This window comes from Mya arenaria, chromosome 6, assembly GCF_026914265.1.
Source record: "Mya arenaria isolate MELC-2E11 chromosome 6, ASM2691426v1".
Lineage (NCBI taxonomy): Eukaryota > Metazoa > Mollusca > Bivalvia > Myida > Myidae > Mya > Mya arenaria.
In genome coordinates, this window is record NC_069127.1 from 74125368 (window position 1) to 74152677 (window position 27310).

General features: G+C 37.0%; 1 protein-coding gene across 1 annotated transcript; it reads right to left on the reverse strand.

The window, feature by feature from the left end:
• Positions 1-81: 81 nt before the first annotated feature.
• Positions 82-26990, reverse strand: LOC128238031 (uncharacterized). Its single transcript, XM_052953596.1, has 3 exons — positions 23832-26990; positions 511-730; positions 82-401 (listed from the first exon to the last, which is right to left on the reverse strand). Exons 1-3 carry the CDS (start codon positions 26988-26990, stop codon positions 82-84), a joined length of 3699 nt encoding a protein of 1232 aa, XP_052809556.1.
• Between the last annotated feature and the right edge of the window lie 320 nt (positions 26991-27310).

Sequence of the window (27310 nt, forward strand, 5' to 3'; positions counted from 1 at the left end):
ATTTGGTGAATTTATTAATATATTGTTTGATTACCTTTCGTTTGTTTGTTTTTTGGTTTGTTTGTTTGTTTGTTTGCCTTATTACTTGGCTGCTTGCTGGCTTTCTTGCTTGCATACTTGCTGGTTGGCTTGTTTGTTTGCTTGATTGTTTTCTTCCTTGCCTGCTGGTTGATTTGCTTGCTTGCTGGTTGGTTTGCTTGCAGGCTGGCTTGTTGTTTTGCTGACTTGCTTATTTGCTTGCTGGCTTTCTTGCTTTCTTGTTTGCTGGTTGGCTTTTTTTACTTGTTTGCTTGCTTGCTCGCTTGCTTTCATGCTTGCCGGCTGGCTGGCTGGCTTGCTTGCTTGCTTGTTTTCTTGCTTTCTTCTTTGCTTGTTTGCTTGCTGGTTGGCTTGCTTGATTGCTGGATGTATGGCTTAATGACTTGCTGTTTTGCTGTCTTGCTTGTTTGCTGGCTGGCTTTCTTGCTTGCTTGCTTGCTGGCAGGCTTTCTTACTTGTTTGCTTGCTTGCTTTCTTGCTTGTTGGCTGGCTGATCGGCTGGTTGGCTTGCTTGCTTGCTGGCTGGCTGGCTTTTTACTTGTTTGCTGTCTTGCTTGCTTGCTTGCTGGTTGGCTGGCTTGTTAGCTTGTTTTCTTGCTTGCTTGCTGGCTTGTTTACTTGATTGCTTGCTGGGTGGCTGGTCGGCTGGCTGGCTTGCTTGCTTGCATTTTTGCTTGCTTCTCTGCAGATACTAACAAGAGACAGAAAAATGGTACTTCACTATTAAAGAACACAATTATTACTAAACACAAATCATTGACCCTATATCCTTTAAGAATGCGTCATTCCACCTGCTCAAGCTGACGTCATAATGCAAGGAAATCTGCTAACCACGGGGTCAACTATCGTGCAGACATGTGAGAGTACAACTATCCACAACACCGTCCAATCAGAATGCCTTCCGGAAGGCACATGGTCAAACCTCGCCTTAACCTGCGATGGTAAGTTTTTGGACTGTACAATAAAGCCATGTAAAGTTTTATTGCGCAAAACAAGCAAAATATATTTGTGGCGAATGAAACAAAGAGTTGACGAACGTGTATTGCTCTTTTAGTGTGTAGTAGGCCTTGAACCCTGCACCTCCAAAAAGGGATGGCGTCATTCTATCGGAAATTGGGCTTGTCGCTGTAGTTTCGATTGTACTGAATAATCAAATCAAGAATGATTATGATGAAGGATCAACCATTACTTTATATTTCGCTGACGCTCCGTTATCGGATGGGCAAAACAATTGTGGAAAATGCATTTATTTTAAACTCTATTCCGCTTGTTTGTTTTTTAATAAATATCCCCCGCCAAGAAAGGAAATGGTCTTAGTAAAAGTATTTACTTTTTTCGTGTGCATATTCTTTTCACTTACAGTTCCGTGCCCTTATGATGCGATGTATACGTATGGAATGGTCGGGACGCAAACTTTCAGCTACCTGTAAGTACATTTCTAGATGTTTTTTTCTACCTCCTTATCCGACTTTTAAGCAATTTGAATTCAAAAATTGCATTTAAAGGAAAACTACGACTTACCCGCTAACGTAAGGAAAGTCGAATTGATGACAAAACATGTATCTCAATTACGAATGTGATATTTTCAATGCTCTAAGGCTCCCGGAAATGACGTCATTTTATTTTCACCAAGCAATATGTGCGTACATATAGGTGTTTTTTTAATTTTCATAAGGATTTAAAAAAAATCCGTAGTTAGGATTCCATGCTTTAACATTATCTTTTTCAGAGTTATTGAAGATGTGATGCTTCCAGACGTTGCCGAAAATACATGTCGGACAATTTACTGCGGGGAATTGATGGAGATTTTGACACCAGAAAAACATGAATATATGAAACTTATCGTTGAAAGCTACGGTGAATACAATTCTTTTTTCTGTTTGTTTGTGAGTTATCACGAGTTATAAATACACATTTTTTTCCTCGAATTTGTCCAATAAACTGACAAGAGTCGAAAATAAACTTTTAATACAAAGAACTATTGTGTTTTACGACAGATGCTGACTTATTCATTAACGGACAATATGATGAGGGTACGGGCCAATGGAGGACCACCAGAGGTAATGTGGTTCCTACAAGCTACGCCACCATGTGGGACAAATTGATTTTCTCCGCCGATAAGCCCCGCCTGATCATGAGACATAAAAAACAATACGATCTAGAGGGTCATAATTATGACCATGGACATATTTTTATCTGCGAGCGAATTTAAACATTTGAAATAGAAATAATCACTGACATTTACATCTAGTTAAGTATGAGGCGTGTCCGTAAAATACGTTGGCAATGTTTATTTAAACACCCTAAAATGTATCACACAATAAGCATAACTATAACCATGCTGTTCTGTTCATTTTTCTTTCACGTCTATATGCCAATAATAGTGTTTGCAACGGTGTCGAATTCATTGAATTTTGGTTCAATTTTGTGATTAAATTATGTTGTGGGGTAGTTTACTTTATGTGCGGCAGGTGCGTCACATTTGTCAGTTCTATAAAAACGTTTGCGACAAATGGAAATGTACTAAAACATTTGCGACATGGGAAATTTAATTTTAAAAAACCTGTTTTTGGATTATTATGTGGCGCCAAATTCTTTTTTTTTTATATAAACAGTCGACGAGACATTTTGGTCAGAGTTCCTAAAATGGGTAATTAAACACATTGATTTGTATTCTAACTTTTATATTACCTGATTCAAATTTACATATTTCTTCTTAAAAATGTGCAACAAAGAAGTTATAAACTTAATAATCGTTGAATTAGTTGGAATTTTAGAAGAAAATAAACTAAGAAACTCAATATAAAATATTTTCCAATATAGAAATCAAAATAGTAATTTGCCACGAACGGAGGGTGCTACCTTCATGGCAGGTATCGACAGTATTAACGATTTTCACTTAAACTAGCATGCGCATTTATTTCATGAAAAAAACAACAACTTTAATTTAAAGGCAAATAAAAAGGAAAACGTTAAATAAAATTTATTGTTTAAGTTCATGCATTTGTTGTGTATTTTCACTCAGTTGTTATTAATGAATAAAGTTTTCAACATAATGGTCGAGCTCTCTACCTATTGTTGTGACATCTAGTGTTCACCATAATGGTTGAGCCCTCTACCTATCGCTGTGACATCTAGTGTTCACCATAATGGTTGAGCCCTCTACCTATCGCTGTGACATCTAGTGTTCACCATAATGTTGAGCCCTCTACCTATCTTTGTGACATCAAGTGTTCACCATAATGGTTGAGCCCTATACCTATTGTTGGTGACATCAAGTGTTCACCATAATGGTCGAGCCCTCTACCCATTACTGTGACATCGAGTGTTCACCATAATGGTTGAGCCCTTTACCCATTACTGTGACATCAAGTGTTCACCATAATGGTTGAGCCCTCTACATATCGCTGTGACATTAAGTGTTCACCATAATGATCGAGCCCTCTACCTATTGTTGGTGACATCTAGTGTTCACCATAATGGTTGAGCCCTCTACCCATTACTGTGACATCAAGTGTTCACCATAATAGTTGAGCCCTCTACCTACTGTTGTGACATCAAGTGTTCACCATAATGATCGAGCCCTCTACTTATTGTTGGTGACATCAAGTGTTCACCATAATGGTCGAGTCCTCTACCCATTACTGTGACATCAAGTGTTCACCATAATGGTTGAGCCCTCTACCTATCTCTGTGACATCAAGTGTTCACCATAATGGTTAAGCCCTCTACCTATTGTTGTGACATCAAGTGTTCACCATGATGGTCGAGCCCTCTACCCATTACTGTGACATCAAGTGTTCACCATAATGGTTGAGCCCTTTACCTATCGCTGTGACATCAAGTGTTTACCATAATGGTTGAGCCCTCTACCTATCGCTGTAACATCAAGTGTTCACCATAATGGTTAAGCCCTCTACCTATTGTTGTGACATCAAGTGTTCACCATAATGGTTGAGCCCTCTACCTATTGTTGGTGACATCAAGTGTTCACCATAATGGTTAAGCCCTCTACCTATTGTTGTGACATCAAGTGTTCACCATAATGGTTGAGCCCTCTACCTATTGTTGTGACATCAAGTGTTCACCATGATGGTCGCGCCCTTTACCTATCGCTGTGACATCAAGTGTTTACCATAATGGTTGAGCCCTCTACCTATCGCTGTAACATCAAGTGTTCACCATAATGGTTGAGTCCTCTACCTATCGCTGTGACATCAAGTGTTCACCATAATGGTAGAGCCCTCTACCTATCGCTGTGACATCAAGTGTTCACCATAATGGTCTAGCCCTCTACCTATTTTTTGTGACATCAAGTGTTCACCATAATGGTCGAGCCCTCTACTTATTGTTGGTGACATCAAGTGTTCAACATAATGGTCGCGCCCTCTAGCTATTGTTGTGACATCAAGTGTTCACCATAATGGTCGATCCCTCTACCTATTGTTGGTGACATCAAGTTTTGTAACCATAATTTTCGAGCCCACTACCTATTGTTGTGACATCATCTGTGATCAAAGGATTACTATGGTTATTTGGTGTGTTGAGTCCCTTAAAAAGATTGTGTGTGTTTTTTAGTTTTGAAATTTTAGATACTGTTTTTCCGTCTTCAATGTTTTGATTCCACTGAGAGATAATATTTGATGCGAACGAATGTTCATAACATTGACGGATGCCATGCGTATATACTTTTCGTAATGGTGTTCATAGTATCTAAAACTAAAACATTACTTGTTTCTATCAAACAAATATTAACGAATAATTATTTATAAGTGTTTCTTACGTTCACGGATATCTGACGCCGATGGTGTCCAAAGGGGATCTTGTCCGTCTATGCTTTCTTGGTAAGAGAGAGTCATTTTGTCACTCTAAGCTAACAAGAAACATGGTGTTGATGTTTTCTGCGGGGGTTGGGGGGGGGGGGGGGGGTCTGCACGATCTTACCACAATATTAAATGATATTCCAACTTAGAACGTTTGTGTTGTCCTGAGAAATCGTGTGTCTCTCGTCGTTGATATCATTAAACGGGTTTAAAACACGTTCGGTGTTGATTGTTTTTTCCCCTGCCGTCTGCTCGGTTTCATTTCCCCTGCCGTCTGCTCGGTTTCATTTAAAAACGCCTGAAATATCGCTTAATGCAAGATTGATTTCAGTTTAAAATCGATTTAGTTCTGCCAATAAGAGCGGAATGAAAATTCTAAACAAGGGTTGGCCTTGTTAACGGATAAAAGGGCACGGGGATGTTTTGTTATACGTCAACCAACGGGAGTAATTGACCTAACCACGATAAAAGCTTACCCTAAACAAAACAATCGGGTTGAACTTTGCCGGAACTGTCAATTAATGTTCCGATAACTTACGTCACCGGCCAGTATGACAGAAACGTGCATGACCTTATAGCATTGTTTACCTTATAGATAGTTGGTCAATGTCCATTGATCTGCAGGGTTTCCCTTCCTCTGTGACCAAATGTGTCATCATATCTGTAATTTGTAACAACTATAAGGTAGATGTTTTTGCGTTGTTCTATTTATTCGTTTAATTGAGCTATTGAAAGGGCTAATCTGTTTTATTTAAACAAGTTCAAGTTCAAATTCAAAGTTTATTTAAACTAAGCAAGCCCCTTTCAGAACGGTTAACCTTAATTAACGCCATAAGGTTAAAATGGTTTTCACAACGTCTGGGGTTCAAACGATAAACGAGCAATGATGTGCAAACACATTGGTACGATTAGACTAGTGTGGAACGATAACGATAACAATCGAAATGGTGTCGCCATTTTGTATTCTGTCTAATTCATGTAACCGGCCAACGCAAACAAACCAAACGATTTTTTTAGGAATGAAGTAAGCGCACAGTTTTGAACATTGTAGTTTAACATTAAAGCATTGCTATATTTAATAGGGTTTTGCTATAAAGAGGCCAGTCCAAGATGTTCAAGTTCGCGTGCGATCAATAGGAAAAAGTTACACAACAAAGGCACCGTAAACGAGTGACAGCGACCAAAATCCATAACTAAAACAAACATTTAATTAGCAGAAGTAATAGAACTTGCAAGAAGTAATTATGTTCATTACCATAGTAAATTGTGTAAACATGTATACCAAGTTTCATGTATCGTAAGCAGTTTGAAACAGCCTTACATACATGTATTTACTAAGTTCAATGTGATTATTTTGAATGGGTCTCGAGTTATCTCTACAACGCAGACGATGGAAATGTTACCAAGGCTATGAAAAATAACAATCTGACAAGAACTGCACTTTTTGCTTTAAACCAAACGACTAAATCGAGTCTTAACTCATGTTGTACTTGACAAGAATATCAATGTGAGCAACAACATATGATCAACCTTGAGGTTGCGCACTCTCCATGTCATGTATATGTTAGTCACTATTTTTCACGTGACCATGCCTTAGTTACCTTGCAGAAACAATATGATAACAAATTATTTATAAGTATTACAATCATTTAGAAATTCCGTACATATATATACGTCGGTGAGAACGATTTAAATGAGCACTTTCATCAGTACTTGATATTATACAATAAGAATTTGCGGCTGCTTGAAATATTTATAACATATGTGTATGGTATTCATCCCCCACGTTTAAATCCACCCCGACCCTCAGTCTCCAATCTAAGATAATAAATGCATTCCACCCGCACCTTCTCATGTCCATTGTCTAATGATCACCACTCATTTCCTCCAGCCAAGTTTCACTATCAGAGACAAGGAAGGCGATCACGGACGCCACTTCCTATGGCTGCCCCGGCCGACCCAACGCGTGCGTCTCTTTCGAAGTGCTCAAGGAAATGAAGATGCAAGAAATGCAAAATTATCATAAAAAGTTTATTCTTTAGCAATGATTATAAGTATCTTCCATGGCCGAGAGTGTAGGATAGGTTCATCCCAACCCGAGCGTAGGGTGTTTTGCGGAACCGAGGTTTGCCGAGTGAACTTAAGACACTACTTTTTGAATATATTTGTCATTGGCAAAAACATTACAAAAAAGCTAGACGATATTGTCACTTTAACAGGCTGACATATTCTGGCAAACAACATAATTATTAACATTGTCAAAGACTTTTTGCTTGAATTCAAACTAAGTTTAAACAAAATTAATACGATATTCCCCAGTAAAAATGTCCTCAACTCCTTAACACACCAACACATGTTACAACAAATTGTAACAAAACTGAACCAGAGCGCCAATGAGCGAACGCTTATGCTCATCTGTTCTTTCTAGTCAATGGCGGAATATCATCATGAAGTTTTTCCAGGGCTTGAAACTATCAAAGGGCATAACTTGACAATTACTAAATTCAGAGTTATCGGCCTTGGCAAGGTTGAGCTTTTTCACAACGGCGCCGACGCCAACGACACGAAACCTATGACATTAACTCGTTTACAGAATTCTTATCTAAGCAAATTAACACGTCATATTAATTCCGTATCAGTAGAAGGGGGGTTGGCAGGGAATTCTGGTGTTTCTAGTATTCGTTAGAAGGTATGTTGTATTCGGTAAAGGCCGATGAAGCAGATTGCAGATAATCGAAAATATAGTTGTACTTTTTTATCCTGTCACTTGCATATAAATCGGTCAATGAAGTAGATTGCAGATAATCGAAAATTTAGATGTACATTTTTTATCCTGTCACTTGCATATAAATCGGTCAATGAAGTAGATTGCAGAAAATCGAAAATATAGATGTACTTTTTTATCCTTTCACTTGCATACAAATCGGTCAAATAACAAGGTGCCGTGTTAATTTTAGTTTATTAAGATAGTAGAAAACGTGATGTTTATGTACAGTCAGCTGGTCATAGGTGCGCGACAACGGACCTTTTTCTATTCTGAAATGTCATAGAAAAGGCACAAATAATGCTTCAGTATCTTATCAATAGTCCGCCAACAACCGACCTCACCAGTCATTCGCCCATAAAGTCTCATCACTCCATAATGACGATGCTGGCTGTGTTTATCGGCTCACCCGATAAATTCCTCCGCATTGCCAGATAAACTTCCTCTACCATGGCACTTACCTACTATTCTCTATATAAAGTTTCTTGTACTTTTGTATCTAGCTTAATTCATTGCTATAATCTGCTTACTTGCTATAAATTGTTCTTACGTATTCACAAAGGAGCAAAATAAGAGGAAGTCCATGACAGATCTCAGACGCATTCGATGCACACATATCAGAGTGGAACTATTCACAACATTTTAGCCGTTGAATCCACACATCTGACAAGAACAAATGGGACTTTTCTGGAAAACAAAAACGTATCTTGATTACACATCATTAATAATATTCCTTTGGGCAGAAAAAATCACAATGTTGTCTTCGCGCAGACATCGTTAGTTTCCCTAGATTGTTGTTCCCGACATGTTATATATCACGACTGAAAATACGAAAAAAGTCAATCACATATAAAATTTGAGGAGAATGGCTAATTTGTAAGGTCAGGGCACCGTTTCAATAAGATATCTTCGTCGTAAAACATTCGCTGCTGAAGAGTGCTCGAGTTTAACCGTAAAGTTACGGGCAGAATCTATGCGATAAACGTCCTTACGATATCTTTATCGCAACGAAGTTTACACCAAACACGTGTCTTAAGTCTTACGGTCTTTATGGAACCGGGCCCAGATGCACAATTCAAAGTCTATGGTTTTCCAAATACTGTTTAAAATTGTAAATGAAAAATGTGGTTTTCGAGATAACCTTTTGCAATGCCTTTTTATAGATGTTGTTGAACAAGGTTTTTTGTTTCGAAGCAAGTCGGCTGTACTTCGAGCAGCATTAACATGACTTTTTAAGTAACTTACAGCGATTGTCTTTTAACACGAGGAAGTGTTTCGTGTTATATAACTCTTTGAGTATGCTTATACATAATGGTGTGATTTTGACATTTAAACGACCATCTAACCATATATTAAAGGCAACGGTATCAGAAAATAGAATTTCGTCACCGGGAGTAAAACAACACCTATCATATTCTAATCCTTTGTATTCATCACCTTATTGTATGCTTCCTCGTCCAGTCCTCCTCTCTTCTGCAGCTCAGTAATGGTAACGACGGGGAAAAGGAAAAACGTGTGAATGTGTTAGTATGTAACAATTTAAACGTCACCGAAATTGATATGATACTTTGAATGTTGCATATCGCACTTGTTTTTGCCACCGTTGTCTGATTGACCCTAGTAAAGCCGTATTTAGTAACACTGATAAACACAGTGGTGTATAAAAGTAATCTCTGTTTGATTGAGATTGTCCATTTACTAAAATGGTCAATGCCTCTAGAATCACCATATAATGTTAGATTTAAGCAAATGACCCTGGAATAAAGAACTACAGTGTGAACGTAGTCACATAAGATGTCATTAAACGGTCATTGAAAAATGAACAACAGTGTCTACACAGCAGGAATAGTAAGATTAAATGGCACCTAAAGATTACTGGGGACGTAAAAATACTTACTTCACACAATTCACTCTCACGTGTTTTGGGGCGATGTTTGAAAAAAAATGAAAAACAAGTTACGATTATACCATAAAAACTATATGGACAATCTCTATAGCATAGCCGAGGATTTAACGACGATCCACACGCTTCTTGTAAGCTGTTACCGGAGTGTTGATAATCATACTGACCTAACGCTACGCTTCTTGCAAGCTGTTACTGGAGTATTGATAATCATACTCACCTAATGCCACACATCTTGTAAACTGTTTGCTGGAGTATTGATAATCATACTGACCTAACGCCACACATCTTGTAAACTGTTTACTGGAGTACTGATAACCATACTGACCCACAGCTACGCATCTTGTAAGCTGTTTACTGGAGTATTGATAATCATACTGACCAAACGCCACACATCTTGTAAGCTGTTAACTGGGGTATTGATAATCATACTGACCAAACGCTTCGCTTCTTGTAAGCTGTTACCGGAGTGTTGATAATCATACTCACCTAACGCTTCGCTTCTTGCAAGCTGTTACTGGAGTATTGATAATCATACTGACCTAACGCTACGCATCTTGTAAGCTATTTACTGGAGTATTGATAATCATACTCACCTAACGCCACACATCTTGTAAACTGTTTACTGGAGTATTGAAAATCATTCTGACCTAACGCCACACATCTTGTAAATTGTTTATTGGAGTATAGATAATCATACTGACCTAAGGCTACACAGCTTGTAAACTGTTTACCGGACTATTGATAATCATACTCACCTAACGCTATACATCTTGTAAGCTGTTTACTGGAGTATTGATAATCATACTGAGCTAACGCTACGCATCTTGTAAACTGTTTACTGGATTATTGATAATCATACTGACCTAACGCTACGCATCTTGTAAGCTGTTTACTGGAGTATTGATAATCATACTGACTAAACGCTACGCATCTTATAAGCTGTTTACTGGAGTATTGATAATCATACTGACCTAGCGCTACGCATCTTATAAGCTGTTTACTGGAGTATTGATAATCATACTGACCTAACGCCACACATCTTGTAAACTGTTTACTGGAGTACTGATAATCATACTAACCAAACGCTGTGCATCTTGTAAGCTGTTTACTGGAGTATTGATAATCATACTGACCTAACGCCACACATCTTGTAAGCTGTTTACTTGAGTATTGATAATCATACTCACCTAACGCTTCGCTTCTTGTAAGCTGTTACTGGAGTATTGATAATCATACTGACCAAACGCTACGCATCTTGTAAGCTGTTTACTGGAGTATTGATAATCATACTGACCAAACGCTACGCATCTTGTAAGCTGTTTACTGGAGTATTGATAATCGTACTGACCAAACGGCACACATCTTGTAAGCTGTTACTTGAGTATTGATACTGACCAAGCGCTACACATCTTGTAACTTTGAAATGCAGTATGCAAGTACATTTTGAAACTGAAATAAACAGTGCAATATTTTCAGCTGGCGGAACTTTTTGGCATACAACATTACAAGTATTTGTCATCGAAAAAATATATTAGTCGAAAGCCAAAAAACATCAACTAAACATCATTTTGGAATTTTGGTCATGAAACCTGCTCAATAAGACACCAAAAAGTCAAACATAATACCAGATTCTGGCTCTGTTTGTTAAACAACTAGCTCATACAATGTAAACTATATTTTTATTTGTTTTTTTTTATTCCATCAGAAACTGTAGCCATGGCTTTTGTAATATTGCAAAAAACTAACATGTTATATCAAATAGGCATGTTGATTCTCTATGTTTTATTCTCAATTTTAATACAGTTGCATTCCAGCGTAGTCTTTTCCATGCACTTACGCAGTTACCATTAACTGTGAGGTTTATCTTTCTTGACTTATCCTACCAAAATACGACAGTCTGACTGTTAACAATCCAGATATTCATAAGAAGACATAACCTTATTCAAATTGATTTGATATTATGATTATTATTATTTCACAGCTCACATATTACCGATTCAAATGTCTTCTCCGGCAATGTCAACAAACATAAGTTATTTAAATCAGGGAAATACGAATTCCGGTAGAATTATTTCACGCCTGTTTGATATACTTTCTTGCAATATTTCGAAAATCTGATCAGAAATCTGAGAAAAACGAATATTATTAATACAAATGTCAAGTGTCAGCGTATTTACGAGGAACGGCTATTAACGGTCACATCAAAACTCATTACATTGTCATTTACTTCAACAGGATTCTATAACAACTAATGAAGAAAATCATCAGTCGACGTCAACAACAGCGACTTCCTACTAATTCTGTAATAGCCGCGAGTAATTCCGGACAAAATACTTCGTAATATCTCAATACGTTCACAGCAGATCATCAAGAAAATTTGAAACCACTTCATGCCAAATTGAGACCCCTCTAGGCCCAAATAACAGCCCAATACAATCTCCGAGATATTTTCAATATGTATGATTTCAAAACAATTATCCTCGCTGTAATTTATTGCGAAAAGGAAATAACATAGTTGGACAACAAATAGAAACGTCCAATCTGGACGCCATTCACGTGCCGGTTAACGCCCGCCAGACTTATTTGTCTTATTTGCTTCCGTTTAAATCTTGTGGTATTGTCGCAAGCCGAGCATAATGCCATATGTTTTAGTTCTATATTTTGTCTAGAGAAATATCAAATGTCACGACAAGCTTGCGTGCATATCTTCAATTATTGCATTATTTTACAATAACATATAAAGTGTACCAATCATAGAAATGTTTTTAAAAGATAGTAATTGCTTATTATTCTATACGAGCACGTATCCAGATAGAGTCTTTCTGGCATTATTATACAAATAAGGATACCGAAGCATTGTATAAGGAGATTATTGAAGTAGTAGCTTCAAACTGAAATTAACACACAAGGAAAGTTTTGCGTGAATTACTAAGACATGTGAGGGGGCCGTGGAATATATATTATATTATATTATTGGAAGTTGCGACCCAGCAGCTATGGCTAATCGTAGCGTTCGTAGGGTTGTATTTTCAATACTTCCCAACTGCATTTTCCCATCGCAATTGAACTGCTGATGAAATATTTTTTTCTGAAAGCATCTATAGAACTGAAAGAAGAATATAATTTCTGCTTACTGACACAATCATTAATGCATACAATTCCGAACAAAATCACGGTGCAAATGAAGTATGTTCATCAAATGAATTAAGTTCCTCTCCGTCGGTCGCTGTCAACTTGATGTGTCTAAACAGTGTCATACATAAAAAGGAGCGCTGCAAAACGATCGGCCATATAAACAAGAGCGCCGCAGTAAGAATTTCAATGATTTGTTGTTGTTTGTCTTTAGATAATACTAATAAAAATTCGATTTGTGTTGATGTTCCATTTGTTGTAATCAATAAAATGATAATTTAACCTACGAATACACTGACATTACATATTTACACAAAAAGAGGAGTCATTCTACCTGCTGATAGGTTGCAAACATATTTGAGTTGCCAAAAAACTAACAAATACAAACCTAAAATCAAAAGTTAGTACCATTAAAATATAATACACAACGTCCTCACCAGTACATCTAGATCTCCAAAATGTTTCACTGTCTCGTTAAGAACTCGCTTCGTGTCTTCTTCGTTCACGAGGTCACGATGACAAATGGCTAAAAATATGGCTGAATAGTTAAAGTCGTCTACAACATTTGGAATGTGCAGTTTTAAAGCTGCTCTCTCACAGTTTTGCCGTTTTGACAACTTAATCAAGTATCTCGTGAAAACTTAACTACCGAAGGCTAGAACAATTACCAATGTTAATCTCTAAAATATTGTTATGTTTGTGTTTGGAACTATTCTGCAGGTTAATTTACCACCTGACAATGCTGGCTGTACCACACCAGGTCAAATCACAGGGTAATATAGTCAACGTTTCCAGCGCCAACGGGATGTGTTCGGTAAGCAAAACATTCAGTTTAAGTCTAAACTAATTTCTTTTGACGCAAGCTGACAGCTTAAAAAGTCAGGCTCGAGTCCATTTCTTTTGAAGAAACCAGTACTGGACTCTGATGTCCATTTTGATGGGTCGTGAGAAGTTATATATGTTCTTCATTTCCTCTTGAAGAGATACATACATAATTATAATAAAGAGAACAAAAATACATGCACATACATAGCAAAGCAATTGATATAAGAAAGACAAAACATGATTAACTAATGATTAAATGCAAACATATGATATAAGAAAAAAACATATAATAAGTTAATACAATTTAACAGATGCAATCATATGATGTATAAGGTAATATAATGAAATGTTCAAACATAAAAAATGTGATAGTTGCATGACACTTACAGTTGTTAGGTAAGAAGCCTACGAGGAACTATAGCTGTTGGGTCGCATCATACAATACTAATAGGGCTACGGGACCCTCCCGCGTCCTTGTATTGTAGTTCACACACAGCTCTCCCTGTGTTTTATTTTCAGTTTAAAGCTATTATTTTAATAATGAGTGCTCCTTTTACAATGCTTCGTTATCTTGATTTATATAGCAATGCAATTCCAGAGATAATCTATCTTGATACGTGATACATTATATAGAATAATAAGCAATTAATATCTATTAAAATGCTTCTATGATTGATAAACATTTGACGTTATTGAAAAATAATGCAATAATTAAAGATATGCACGCAAGTTTGTCGTGACATTTGATATTTCTCCAGACAAAATACACAGCTAAAACATATAGCTTTATGCTCAGCTAGCAAAATTATCCCAAGATTTAAAAGGAAGTAAATAAGACAAATTAGTCTGGCGGGCGTTTACCGGAACGTAAATGGCGTCCAGATGGACGTTCCTATTTGTTTTCCAACTATGCTATTTCCGTTTCGCAATTAATTACAGCGTGGAAAATTGTTCGGAAATCATGCGTATTGAAAATATCTCGGAGACTTTATGGGGCTGTTATTTGGGCAGAGAGGGGTCTTAATTTGGCATGAAGTGGTTTCAAATTTTCTTGATGATCCGCTGTGAACGTATTGAGATATTACGAAGTATTCTGTCCGGAATTACTCGCGGCTGTCGCAGAATTAGTAGGAAGACGATGTTGTTGACCCCGACTGATGATTCTCTTTCTTAGTTGTTATAGAATCCTGTTGAAGTTAATGATGGCGTAATGAGCTTTGATGTGAATGTTAACAGCCGTTCCTTGTTAATACGAAGACACTTGTATTTGTCTTCGTTTTTCTCAGATTTTTTATCAGAGTTTTTAAAAATAGCGAGGAAGCACATCAAGCAGATTTGGAATAATGCTACCGAAATTTGTATTTCTCTGGTGTAAAATATCTCTAAGGTATATTAATTCAGCTATATGAATTGATCCAGCTATGTGAATTGAGCGACATATTTTATGAATACTCCTCCCAGGGTGGGTCTGGTAAATACTCCAGTACACAGTTAACAAGATGTAAAGCGTTAGTTCAGTACGTTTATCAATACTCCAGTAAACAGTTTACAAGATGTGTAGCGTTAGGTCAGTACGTTTAGTAATACTCCAGTACACTACAAGATATGTAGCGTTAGGTCAGTATGATTATCAATACTCCAGTAAACAGTTTACAAGATGTGTAGCGTTAGGTCAGTACGTTTAGCAATACTCCAGTACACAGATTACAAGATGTGTAGCGTTAGGTCAGTATGATTATCAATACTGCAGTAAACAGTTTACAAGATGTGTGGCGTTAGGTCAGTATGATTATCAATACACCAGTAAACAGTTTACAAGATGTGAACTGTTAGGTCAGTATGATTATTAATACTCCAGTAAACAGTTTACAAATGTGTAGCGTTAGGTGAATATGATTATCAATACTCCAGTAATCAGTTTTCAAGATGTGTACCGTTAGGTGAATATGATTATCAATACTCCAGTTAACAGTTTACAAGATGTGTATTGTTAGGTCAGTATGATTATCAATACTCCAGTAAACAGTTTACAAATGTGTAGCGTTAGGTGAATATGATTATCAATACTCCAGTAATCAGTTTTCAAGATGTGTACCGTTAGGTGAGTATGATTATCATTACTCCAGTAAACAGTTTACAAGACATGTATTGATAAGTCAGTATGATTATCAATACTTCTGTAAACAGTTTACAAGATGTGCATTGTTAGGTCAGTATGATTATCAATACTCCAGTAAACAGTTTACAAGATGTGTAGCGTTAGGTGAATATGATTATCAATACTCCAGTAAACAGTTTACAAGATGTGTACCGTTAGGTGAATATGATTATCAATACCCCAGTACAAGTTTACAAGATGTGTAGCTTTAGGTCAGTATGGTTAATAATACTCCAGTTAACAGTTTACAAGATGTATAGCGTTTTGTCAGTATGATTATCAATTCTTTGGTAAACAGTTTACAAGATGTATGGTGTTAGGAAGTAATGAAACGATTATCGAGTACAATCGATAAATCGTCGCTGACAATGCTATGTCGGCGACAATCGATAGTGGTTGTTCAAAATAGATGTCGCTAATGTTACTCCCGGTATCTACGATTTTTTTTGTTTTGCGGTAAAAGTCGAAATGTAAATTTTCTTTCAGGTAAATTTTCGTTGAGTTCATTTAAACAAGGGATGTCACTCTCTTACACAAATGCGGTGAATGTAAACACTTTTGCTTAAAAACTTACAACCTCTCCCCAAATTAATCTTAATTGTGTATATATTTCATTAAACATTTTTCAATAACCTATCTCGATGATGTAGTGGGTCCGGTCTTTCGTGGGAATAACGGGGATCCCGGCTCGATGCATTTTGCTTGTAATTAACTAAATTATTTTGTTTTTGAAAGTTTTATGAAATTAAGATGTTCTAATGAAATGTTAAATTTAACAAGTTCACTAAAATTTAATATGCATTTACATGGATAAAATATTAATATAACTTACATGTTCCAGTGTGCATCATTTTGCAGTTAATGTGCAATTATTAAGTATGTGTTGTGTTGTAATGTTTTTCTTCGTTTAGTTGTTAAAAGACAGAATAGGGTTATGGAAATTTACTTTCTGTTGCAAAAAGCATGTCTATAGCGTCACAAGTACTGAATCCAGGTTTAACCACTTAAATGCTCGTGATACTATGTATAAATAATGTATTCCCTACTGATATTATGAACTTTCGATTTTTGTCCGATACTAAATCGAAATGCTTGGTCCGATTCGATTCGATTATCGATAGCAAATGGAGTCCGATTTTCGAACACTAGTGTAAGGTGAGTATGATTATCAATACTCCGGTAAACAATTAACAAGATGTATGGCGTTAGGTGAGTATGATTATCAATACCACGGTAAATAGGTTATAAGATTTGTAGCGTTAGGTGTGTATAGATATCAATAACCCTGTAATCAGTTTACAAGATGTGTAGTGATCAATACTCCGGTAAACAGCTTACAAGATGTGAAGCGTTAGGTCAGTATGGTTAATAATACTCCAGTAAACAGTTTACAAGATGTGTAGCGTTAGGTCAGTATGATTATCAATACTTCAGTAAACAGTTTACACAATGTGTGGCGTTAGGTCAGTATGATTATCAATGCTCCAGTAAACAGTTTACAAGATGTGTAGCGTTAGGTCAGTATGATTATCAATACTCCAGTAAACAGCTTACAAGATGTGTGGCGTTAGGTGAATATGATTATCAATACTCCAGTCAGTTTACAAGATGTGTAGCGTTACAAGATGTGTGGCGTTAGGTGAATATGATTATCAATACTCCAGTACACAGTTCAAAAGATGTGTAACGTTAGGTCAGTATGATCATCAATAGTCCAGTACACAGTTCAAAAGATGTGTAACGTTAGGTCAGTATGATTATCAATACTCCAGTAAACAGCTTACAAGATGTGTGGCGTTAGGTGAATATGATTATCAATACTCCTGTAAACAGTTTACACGATGTGTGCCGTTGGGTAAGTTTGATTATCAATACTCCAGTAAACAGTTTACAAGATGTGTAGCGTTAGGTCAGTATGATTATCAATACTCCAGTAAACAGCTTACAAGATGTGCAGAAATTGGGTCAGTACGTTTATCAATACTCCTGTAATCAGTTAACAAGATGTGTGGCGTTAGGTAGGTTTGATTATCAATACTCCTGTAAACAGTTTACAAGATGTGTGCCGTAATGTGATTTGATTATCAATACTCCTGTAAACAGTTTACAAGATGTTTGCCGTAAGGTGAGTTTGATTATCAAAACTCCAGTAAACAGTTTACAAGATGTGTGCCGTTGGGTGAGTTGATTAGCAATACTCCAGTAAACAGTTTACAAGATGTGTAACATAAGGTCAGAATGGTTATCAATACTCCAGTACACAGTTTACAAGATGTGTGCCGTAAGGTCAGTATGATTATCAATACTCCAGTAAACAGCTTACAAGATGTGTAGAAATTGGGTCAGTGCGTTTATCAATACTCCTGTAATCAGTTTACAAGATGTGTGGCGTTAGGTGAGTTTGATTATCAATACTCCTGTAAACAGTTTACAAGATGTGTGCCGTAAGGTGATTAGATTATCAATACTCCTGTAAACAGTTTACAAGATGTGTAACGTAAGGTGAGTTTGATTATCAATACTCCAGTAAACAGTTTACAAGATGTGTGCCGTTGGGTGAGTTGTTTATCAATACTCCTGTAAACAGTTGACAAGATGTGTGCCGTTGGGTAAGTTTGATTATCAATACTCCAGTTAACAGTTTACAAGATGTGTAACATAAAGACAGTATGGTTATCAATACTCCAGTAAACAGTTTACAAGATGTGTGCCGTAAGGTCAGTATGATTATCAATACTCTAGTAAACTAATTACAAGATGTGTAGCGTTAGGACTGTATGATTATTACTACATCAGATTACAGCTTTTTATTCATTTTGGTCTTTTTCGATAGTAGATACTATCAAAGACTATTTAAGACATGCTGTTTTATTGTTGTTTATTTTATTTTGTGAGTTTTAAGTGTTCTTATAATTGTAAATATTCATTTTATTTAAGTGTGATATTCAAGTGCAACTTTTTCGTTCACAGCAGGTACATTCAAATATAAACCTGCTATTCAGGCTTGTTCAGGCTATTACCCTGACATTTATTTACACACATGGTTTAATGTAAACCATATGAAACTTGTGTTTGTTGATTTGTGGGGTAGTGTGTTGCTCGTTCAATAACTATAAGATTTAAACTTGTGCCTCTTACAAATTCGTCGTTAGGCTAGGTTATTGAGATTGTCCCTGTAGTTAGGTATTATAGTAACTTGCTTTTTTTTCATAGCTCGCCCCTAAACAAGTAAGAGTGAACTGTGCAAAGTAAGTATTATGACGTCTTTAGTAGTCTTTTGGAGTCATTTAATTTAACTACGCCCACTGTTGTGTTCTTTTTCCAATGGCCATTTAATGTCATCTAATGTGACTACGTCCACATTGTATTCTTTATTTAATGGCCATTTGGTATCAATTAAAGTGACTACGTCCCCATTTAAGATATTTATAGCATGGTCATATGGTGTCATTTAATGAGACTTCGTCCACATTGTAGTTCTTTATATCATGATCATGTGATGTCATCTAAGGTGACATGTGACTACGTCCACATTGTAGTTGAATATGTCATGGTCATATGGTGTCATTTAATAAAACTTCGTCCACATTGCAGTTTTATATAATGCTAATTTGGTGCCATTTAATGTGACTACGTTCACATTGCAGTTTATTTATAGCATGGTCATTTGGTGTTATTTAATGTGATAACGTCCACATTGTAGTTATTTGTATCATGGTCATTTGATGTCATTTAATGTGACTTCATTTATATTGCAGGTTTTTATATCATTGTCATTCTGCGTCATTCAACATGTCTACGTTAACGTTGCAATTCTTTGTATCATGATGATTTGGTGCCATTAAAAGTGACTACGTCCACATTGCAGTTTTTTGTATATCATGTTCATTTGCTGTTATTAAATGTGACTACGTCCACATTGTAGTTCTGTATATCATGGTCATTTGGTGTAATCTTACATTGTTTAGTGATTTTAAGGGCGTTGGCAATGCTACATCTTTTATTTCAGTGAATGAACAGCCCAATCCAACAGAGATTACTTTTGTTATTCAATGTATCTATCCTTGTCACTTAATATGGCTATAAAAGAGTCAATTAATCGATGGTGGCAAAAACAAGTGGGATATGCAACATACAGAGTATCATATCAATTGCAACGACTTTTAAAGTGGTACATAATAACTAATTCACACGTTTTCCCACAGCCCCCCCCCCCCGGCGTAATACTCACTGAGCTGCAGAAGAGAGGGGGCCTAGATGAGGAAGCATCCAAGAAGGTAATAAATTCAAAAAAATAAGCATATGATTGTTTTAGGAGTTCAAAATAACCAGTGTAATTTTTACTCCCGGTGACGATGTTTTATTTTCTGATACGGTTCATCTTTCATATATTGTAAGATGGTTATTTAAATGTCCAAATTACGTCATTATGCCATAGCCGACTCACAGAAGTACATAGCAAGAACACTTTCTCGTGTTGAAAGTTACTCAAAAAGTCCTATCATTGCTATTTGAAGTACAGCATGTCGTGAACAACAATCTAGGGAAACTAACGATGTCTGCGCATAGACAACATTGTGATTTCTTCTGCCCAAAGGAATATTATTAATGATGTTTAATCAAGAAACGTTTTTGTTTACCAGAACAATCCGATTTGTTCTAATCCGATGTTTGGAAACAGCGGCTTAAATGTTGTAAATAGTTCCACTCTCATATTTGGTTATCATATGCTTCTGATATATGTCATGGACAGCCCTTAATGTTTCATTTTGACCACTTGAACAAACTTCTAGCAAAGAAGCAGACTGTAGTAGTGCATGAATCTAAATACTAGAGTTCAAGAGACTTTATAAAGGTACATCTGTGTGCTTTCAAACTATGTTTGCGATTTTGTATTATATGCCTTATGGGCCATAACAGAGTACAACATACCTTCTTACCAATGAAAGAAATACAAGATACCGACCCCCCTCCCCCTACAATATTGACTAGAAAGAACATATGAGCGTTGATGTTCGCTCTTTAGCGATCTTGTTAAGTTTTTGGTACAATCTGTTGGAACATGTGTTGGTGTGTTAACAGGTTGAACATATTTTACGAAGGATATCTGTTCAAATTTGTTGAAACGTACTTTGAATGTCGTCTGGCTTCTTGGTGATTTGTTTGCAAATGAAACAGATATTCAAGAAGTAGTGACTAAAGTCCACTTCCTGGCTTCTAGTAACTTTCTTAGAAGCAATCACCAAGAGCCACAATACATTGTTGTTGTTGCAAAAGTGTAGAATATTTCGAATATTTCGAATATTTAATATTTGTAGGATATTAAACTAGTCATATTTTTGTAGAGCTACTGCGTTTGAATGCAATTTCTGAGCTGAAATCTATAAAATTCGACTTTCGTAAAAAAAAATTAAAAACCTACAAAGTATGAAAGGAGATATTATTATCATTGTACCGGACCGCACTATGATGTGATGATCGTTGGGGCCAGCGAGTAGAACCAATGACAATACCATCAGTAAACAACAAAGAACAAAGTCAACTGCCCAATGGTCTGTCGATTTATTTGTGGTAAATAACTGAAAATACAAAAAATGAAATCTACTAACAAAACACATTCTCAACATTATTTCTGGCTTTTACACATATTGAATTTAAATAGTTTTACATAAAAAAAACAAAAAACCCAAAATACAAGAAAGGACCAAAAATTAAAGGCCTACGGACGAAATTGACCAAGGTACGAACATGTTTAAGTACGAATTAACACAAAAATTAAAATAACAAAATATGGGCTAGAAGAGCCTTTGCTTTCAAAATAAAGTGGCCAAACTATCAAAGAACATGAATAATTATTATATACTGCAAAAACTTACACCATGCATCCCATGGAGCCGAATATAAAGGAACGAAAGATTTATCATTCAGCCACCATTTTCAGTATACGTCACCAATGAAAAGGCGGGAGACAGAGCAGCGGAAAGTTAAACAATTACCCAAACGTTTGAGCGCAAAGATCAATGAAAATACTATCAAGAATTACCTCCCACTAGCGGACACAACACTCCCCACCTGATATCGAAGATATCACTTAAGCAACTAAAACAATAATTTTCCTCAAAAATGTACTATAAAGTTAACCTGGACTTGAAAAAACAGAAAACCAAAAAATAAAAATACAATCTTTATATAACAACTGGTCTTTACAAGGAAGTGGTCTTCAAAATTAATATAGGTAAAGTTACACTATACTTGCTTGTATAGATACAAAACAATTTTCAACAAAATCAATTTAACTGAACAAACGATAACATTAAAAAACAATCCTGTGGAACCATAAACTGAAAGTTTTAACAATATTATCGAACATACAATATTATCATACATATTAATACTGGTATAACTCTAAATTCAATATTTATCCTCACATGTGCTTTTGACAAAATTTGAACCCCTGTCAGACCGAAAAATCTTGACCTTTCCGCGAATCGCAATGAAACGACGGAGTGCATTTACAAATGCAGAAGAAGACATTTCATCCACTACCTCAATATGTACAGCGCGTATAGACAGACACGTGAAAAGCACTGCCCAACGTTTTGATGTGGCCTGTGAACTACGTGTTCTACGAGAAACAACCTGCCAAGTGCCAAAGACGTCAACCCCTACATTAGAAAAAGCGGAGCTCGGCTCTGTTCTCTCTGCTGGCAAATCTGACATTTTTTGGGTTTCAAACCTACCCCTGAGTTTCTTGCATGTCACACAGTTAAAAATGAGTGAAGAGATAGCCCGTTTACCACCTATAATCCAATAACCGGCCTGTCTAACTGCACCCTCAGTAAACAAACGTCCTTGGTGATATACCGACTCATGAAAATGCCTAATGACTAATTTTGTAACATGACCAGTAGCAGACAAAATAACGGGATGTTTTTTCTGCTAAGGGTAAACTACTCTGACCTAGACGACCACCTACCCGGAGTAACCCCATATCGTCAAGAAACGGATCCAACTGTAGCAACTTACTGTTAGCACTAATTGAGCTTTCTGACCTCAAGCAATCTATTTCTGACTTGAAACTTACAAGCTGTACTTCTCTAAGTATAACTATGGTAGCTCTAGAATTGATCTCTAAAGAACGAATGCCTGAACAACTATGCCAACCTCTACACTGAACAAGTTTTTTAAACGACAACACAATGTGTACAAGAAAACCTATCGCCAACACTAACTTGGTCCATGAAGAAAAATGCTCAAATCTACATGCCCCTAAACAACTTTCTTCCATAACTTTGGTTGTCATGGCAACTATACTAGTACCTCTAACTTCAGAGTCTGACTGGGGGTTGACAAGTGGATAAAACTCTGGTAAAGGTTCGCCTTGTACATTTAGAAATTTTGGACCTAAAAGCCAAATGCTATCATTAAGCTGAGCAGGACTTGCATCACGACATCCAATGTCTGCTGGGTTTTTGTCCGAAGGAATGTGATTCCACTGTTGAGGGGAGCTAACCTGTCGAATCTATTGCTAACGTAAGTATAAAATCTACGAGATTGATTGTTAATGTACCCCAACACAACTTTGCTATCGGTGTAAAACCGTACTTTATCAAACTTAACCCCTAGGTTTTCTGTAACTAACATTCAAATCTCTGTCGCTAAGACAGCAGCACAGAGCTCTAGGCGAGGAATTGTGTGACTCTTTGAGGGCGCTACTTTAGCTTTTCCAAGAACAAAACTTGACATTTTAGAATGGTCGTCAATATAACCAACGACATACGCTACTGCAGAAATTGCTTTTTCTGAAGCGTCTGAGAATATTTGCAACTCAAGTTCTCGCATATCAGACAAAGACACTGTGAAAAGTGACCTAGGTACTCTAACACACTCCAGATCATTCATACTGTTGAGCCAACGATACCATTTGGTTTCAACTTCAGGGGTTAATGGTTCATCCCAACCTACATCACTGGATACTACGTCCCTCAGTATCAATCTACCTTCTAGAATAAAAGGAGCCAAGAAACCAATAGGGTCAAAAATGCTATTAATAGTTGACAAAATACCCCTTTTTGACAACGGTTTATCTTGTACCTGACTTGGGAATAAAAAGCAATCATGGTTCAAATCCCATACTAACCCTAAACTGCGCTGAGTAGGGAGACTATCTAGGTCAAAATCAACCTGGTTCAAATCCGAAGCCAAGTCCTCCTTTGAGAAGTTTTTCATGACGTCAGGTGCATTAGACGCAATCTTATGAAGACGAATGCCAGATTTAGCTAAGCTTGACTGAGTGCGTTGAAGCAAACCAGTTGCCTCTGAGACAGTACTACATGACCTCAACCCATCATCTACATAGAAATCTCTCTCTACAAACTGAACTACATCGCTATCAGATTTCTCTACGGCCTTTCTTAACCCATAGGTAGCTATAGCCGGGGACGGACTGTTGCCGAATACATGCTTTCTCATACGATACTCTATAAGAGGCTTTGAAGTGTCGTTATCCTCATGCCAAAAGAATCTCAAGTAATTTCTATCATTCTCATGAACACCGAAACAGTAAAACATTTGTTCTACGTCTACCGAGACTGCAACTAACTCACACCTAAATCTAAGGAGAACACCGAGAAGACTATTGGTCAAATCAGGGCCTTGCAGAATTACTGAATTCAATGAAACCCCCTCATATTGTACTGCCGAGTCAAAGACCACCCTTATCTTATCAGGCTTTTTCGGGTGATAGACCCCGAAGATGGGTAAATACCAGCATTCTGTAGCATTGTCTAACTCAGGTGCTTTTCCAGCATGACCATTTGCAAGCAAATTGCCCATGAAATCAACAAAATGTTGTCTTTTAAGGGGGTGTTTACTCAAGTTAGTCTGAAGACTTTTAACCCTAAGAAGAGCTTGGGATCTGTTGTTAGGGAGTCTAGGCCTAGGTGTTTTGAAGGGAAGGGGGGCTGACCACCTATCATTTAAATCAAGGACAAACTCTTTGTCCATAATGGACAGGAAATTACGGTCATCTACTGACATAGACGCTTTGTCATCATGACGGACATCAAGAGTGAACACGAAATCGTAATCATATGCTGGCACGTGATTACGATCAACATTCAATGTACATGGTCTAAACAGAGTATATCTACCATTGTCTATTACATACGTGGAGCTGCACTCAGACACAAACTCGTCCTTAGATTCGGACACATGTATTTTGCTATTACATGGCGGAAGAAGCGAGGCTCGCCCGTCACCCACAACATATGTTTTCTTAACATTGACATCTGGGACTATGTGAGCATTTCCTAAGCAGACTTCGCCTATTACAACCCAACCAAGGGGCAGACGCTGTGCAAAAGGGGAGCCTTTCGGTCCTAAGCGTTGATCTAAGACGTGATGTATGTCTGTGATGTCTCGGCCAAGCAATAACAGCATGTTTGCATTGCTATCTATTTCTGGGATTAAATGAGCTATATCTGACAAATGTGGGTGATTGGCTGCCACACTCGGGATAGGAATTTCATTCCTATCACTAGGTATGTCCTGACATTCTATAACAGTGGGAAGATCAAACTGTACACTTCTGTCAATAGATTCAACAACCAAATTGTCTAATTCTCGACCAGATTTGACAGAAATACCATTACATGAAGACATTGTATATTCAACAGATTTTCCAGTTATATTAAGTAACTGAAACAATTCTGGTTTTGCTAGACACCTATTACTTTGCTCATCAACAGTAGCATAACATTGAACATAATTATCTGGATTATCTTTAGTGTAAACATGTACAAGCATTATCTTAGCACAAGATTTTCCAACAATATCATCACCACAAATTTCAGTACATTTACTAGCAACTTTCTGCTTTTGATCTGTGGATTGTCTGTCATTTCTCCCGGCAGATGAATACTGTCTCTCCCCACCATGCTGCTTCTGTGAATCTTTACAATTACGGGCCTGATGATCTCCAGAATAACACTGATAACACAATTTATTTTCAAACAGAAACTTTTGCTTTTCTTCTTCAGACATACACTTGATTTTTTTGCAATCTGCAAGAGAATGCGGAGCACCATTATGCATTAAACACTTATTACGCGACACACTAGATTCACTATCATCCTGAATTCCTGTTTCAGCGGCTGCTACGCGACCATTGGTTGTTGCTCTCTGATACAGGGTATCACGAGTCCTATGTTGACTTGGTTCCTTCGCCTTCTGGGTTTCGTAGATGAAACTCGGGTCATTGTATATTACACTGAACTTTTTCACAAAGCTCACGAAAAAGTGAAATGGCGGGAATGGTACAGAATGGTTTTCTTTATATGTTGATGCGTGAGTGATCCATTTTTGCTGTAGGCTGTGAGGAAGTTTGTTCACCACAGGGTTGACTCCAATTGAAGAATCAAAGTAAGACAGGGTCTTGTCGTACTTTGGGTTTGACATAAGTCCTTCGATCTCTTGTAAGAGGTCTGATAAGTCATACAACTTGGCTCTTTCTTTATTTGTTAAACTTGGAAAAGAGTGCAGTCTATTTGTCAGGGAATTAAGCAAACTTTCAGGAGCTCCGAATCTTTCGTCTAATCGTAGCCAGATTTGACTTAATGCCTCATCTGAGTCGTGCAGGTACGCTGTTCTAAGGCTTATTGCATGTTTCTTGGAAACAGAACCTAAGTATTTTATTAACAAATCAACCTCCTCCCTGCTATTAACAGCCATCTCATTGCTGACTGACTGAAAACTTGCTTTCCAGGCTTGGTAGTTCTCACAGGAGTCGTTGAAAGTGGTCAACCTCGACAAGATCAGATCCTTCCTTAAGAGAAACTGTGCTGTGGCGTTAGATTCAGTGTTCGGTGTTTCTTTCTTGGACGTATGGAGAATGTTATCACCCATTTGACTGTTGAGATAGTTACGAACTTTAGAAGTAGGATCTTCTTCATTGATTTGAAAATCCGTAACTGAACCCTGCTGAGAACCAAACATCAGATTGGTTAGTTCACTTGCCTCCGTGGCGAGTGCCGCTGCTTCTCGTTTCAGTTTTAAAAGTTCCAAATCGGCATCAATGTTTGCTTGTTTTTTCTTTAATTCTATCTCTTTTTCAGCAAATTCAACATGCACCTTAGCTGCCTCTTGGGCAGTTTTCTGAGCCACTAAACTATGAGTTGAAGAATCACTGGGACACTGTGACATAGTGTCAATCTTTTCTGATTTGATTTTCTTTATTGTTCCCAAATACTCATGGACCCTCTGTTCGACATCAACAAATGAATTGTCCAATCTTGTAATTTCTCTTTCACTCTCTTCTATCTTTACTCCTTCTAAATATTTCATGTAGACGGCGTATGCAGTTTGTACACCTTGATGTAACCCTTTACATTGTTCTTTACACTTATTTAGTACAGAAATTGTACTGTTAATGGACAGGCCACTATTTCCTGAGATATATTCTTTTAAAGCTCTTACAGATCTGTTATATTTGCCAAACAGTTCTTTACTACGTTGTTCATACAATTCCATGGCTTTAGGTGTTTGTCTTCTGACACTTCTTGTTTCCATGCGGGAATAACATTTCCATATAAACGTGATGATACACAGTTACTTGTGATGATACACAGTTACTTGTGATGATACACAGTTACTAGTGTGATGAT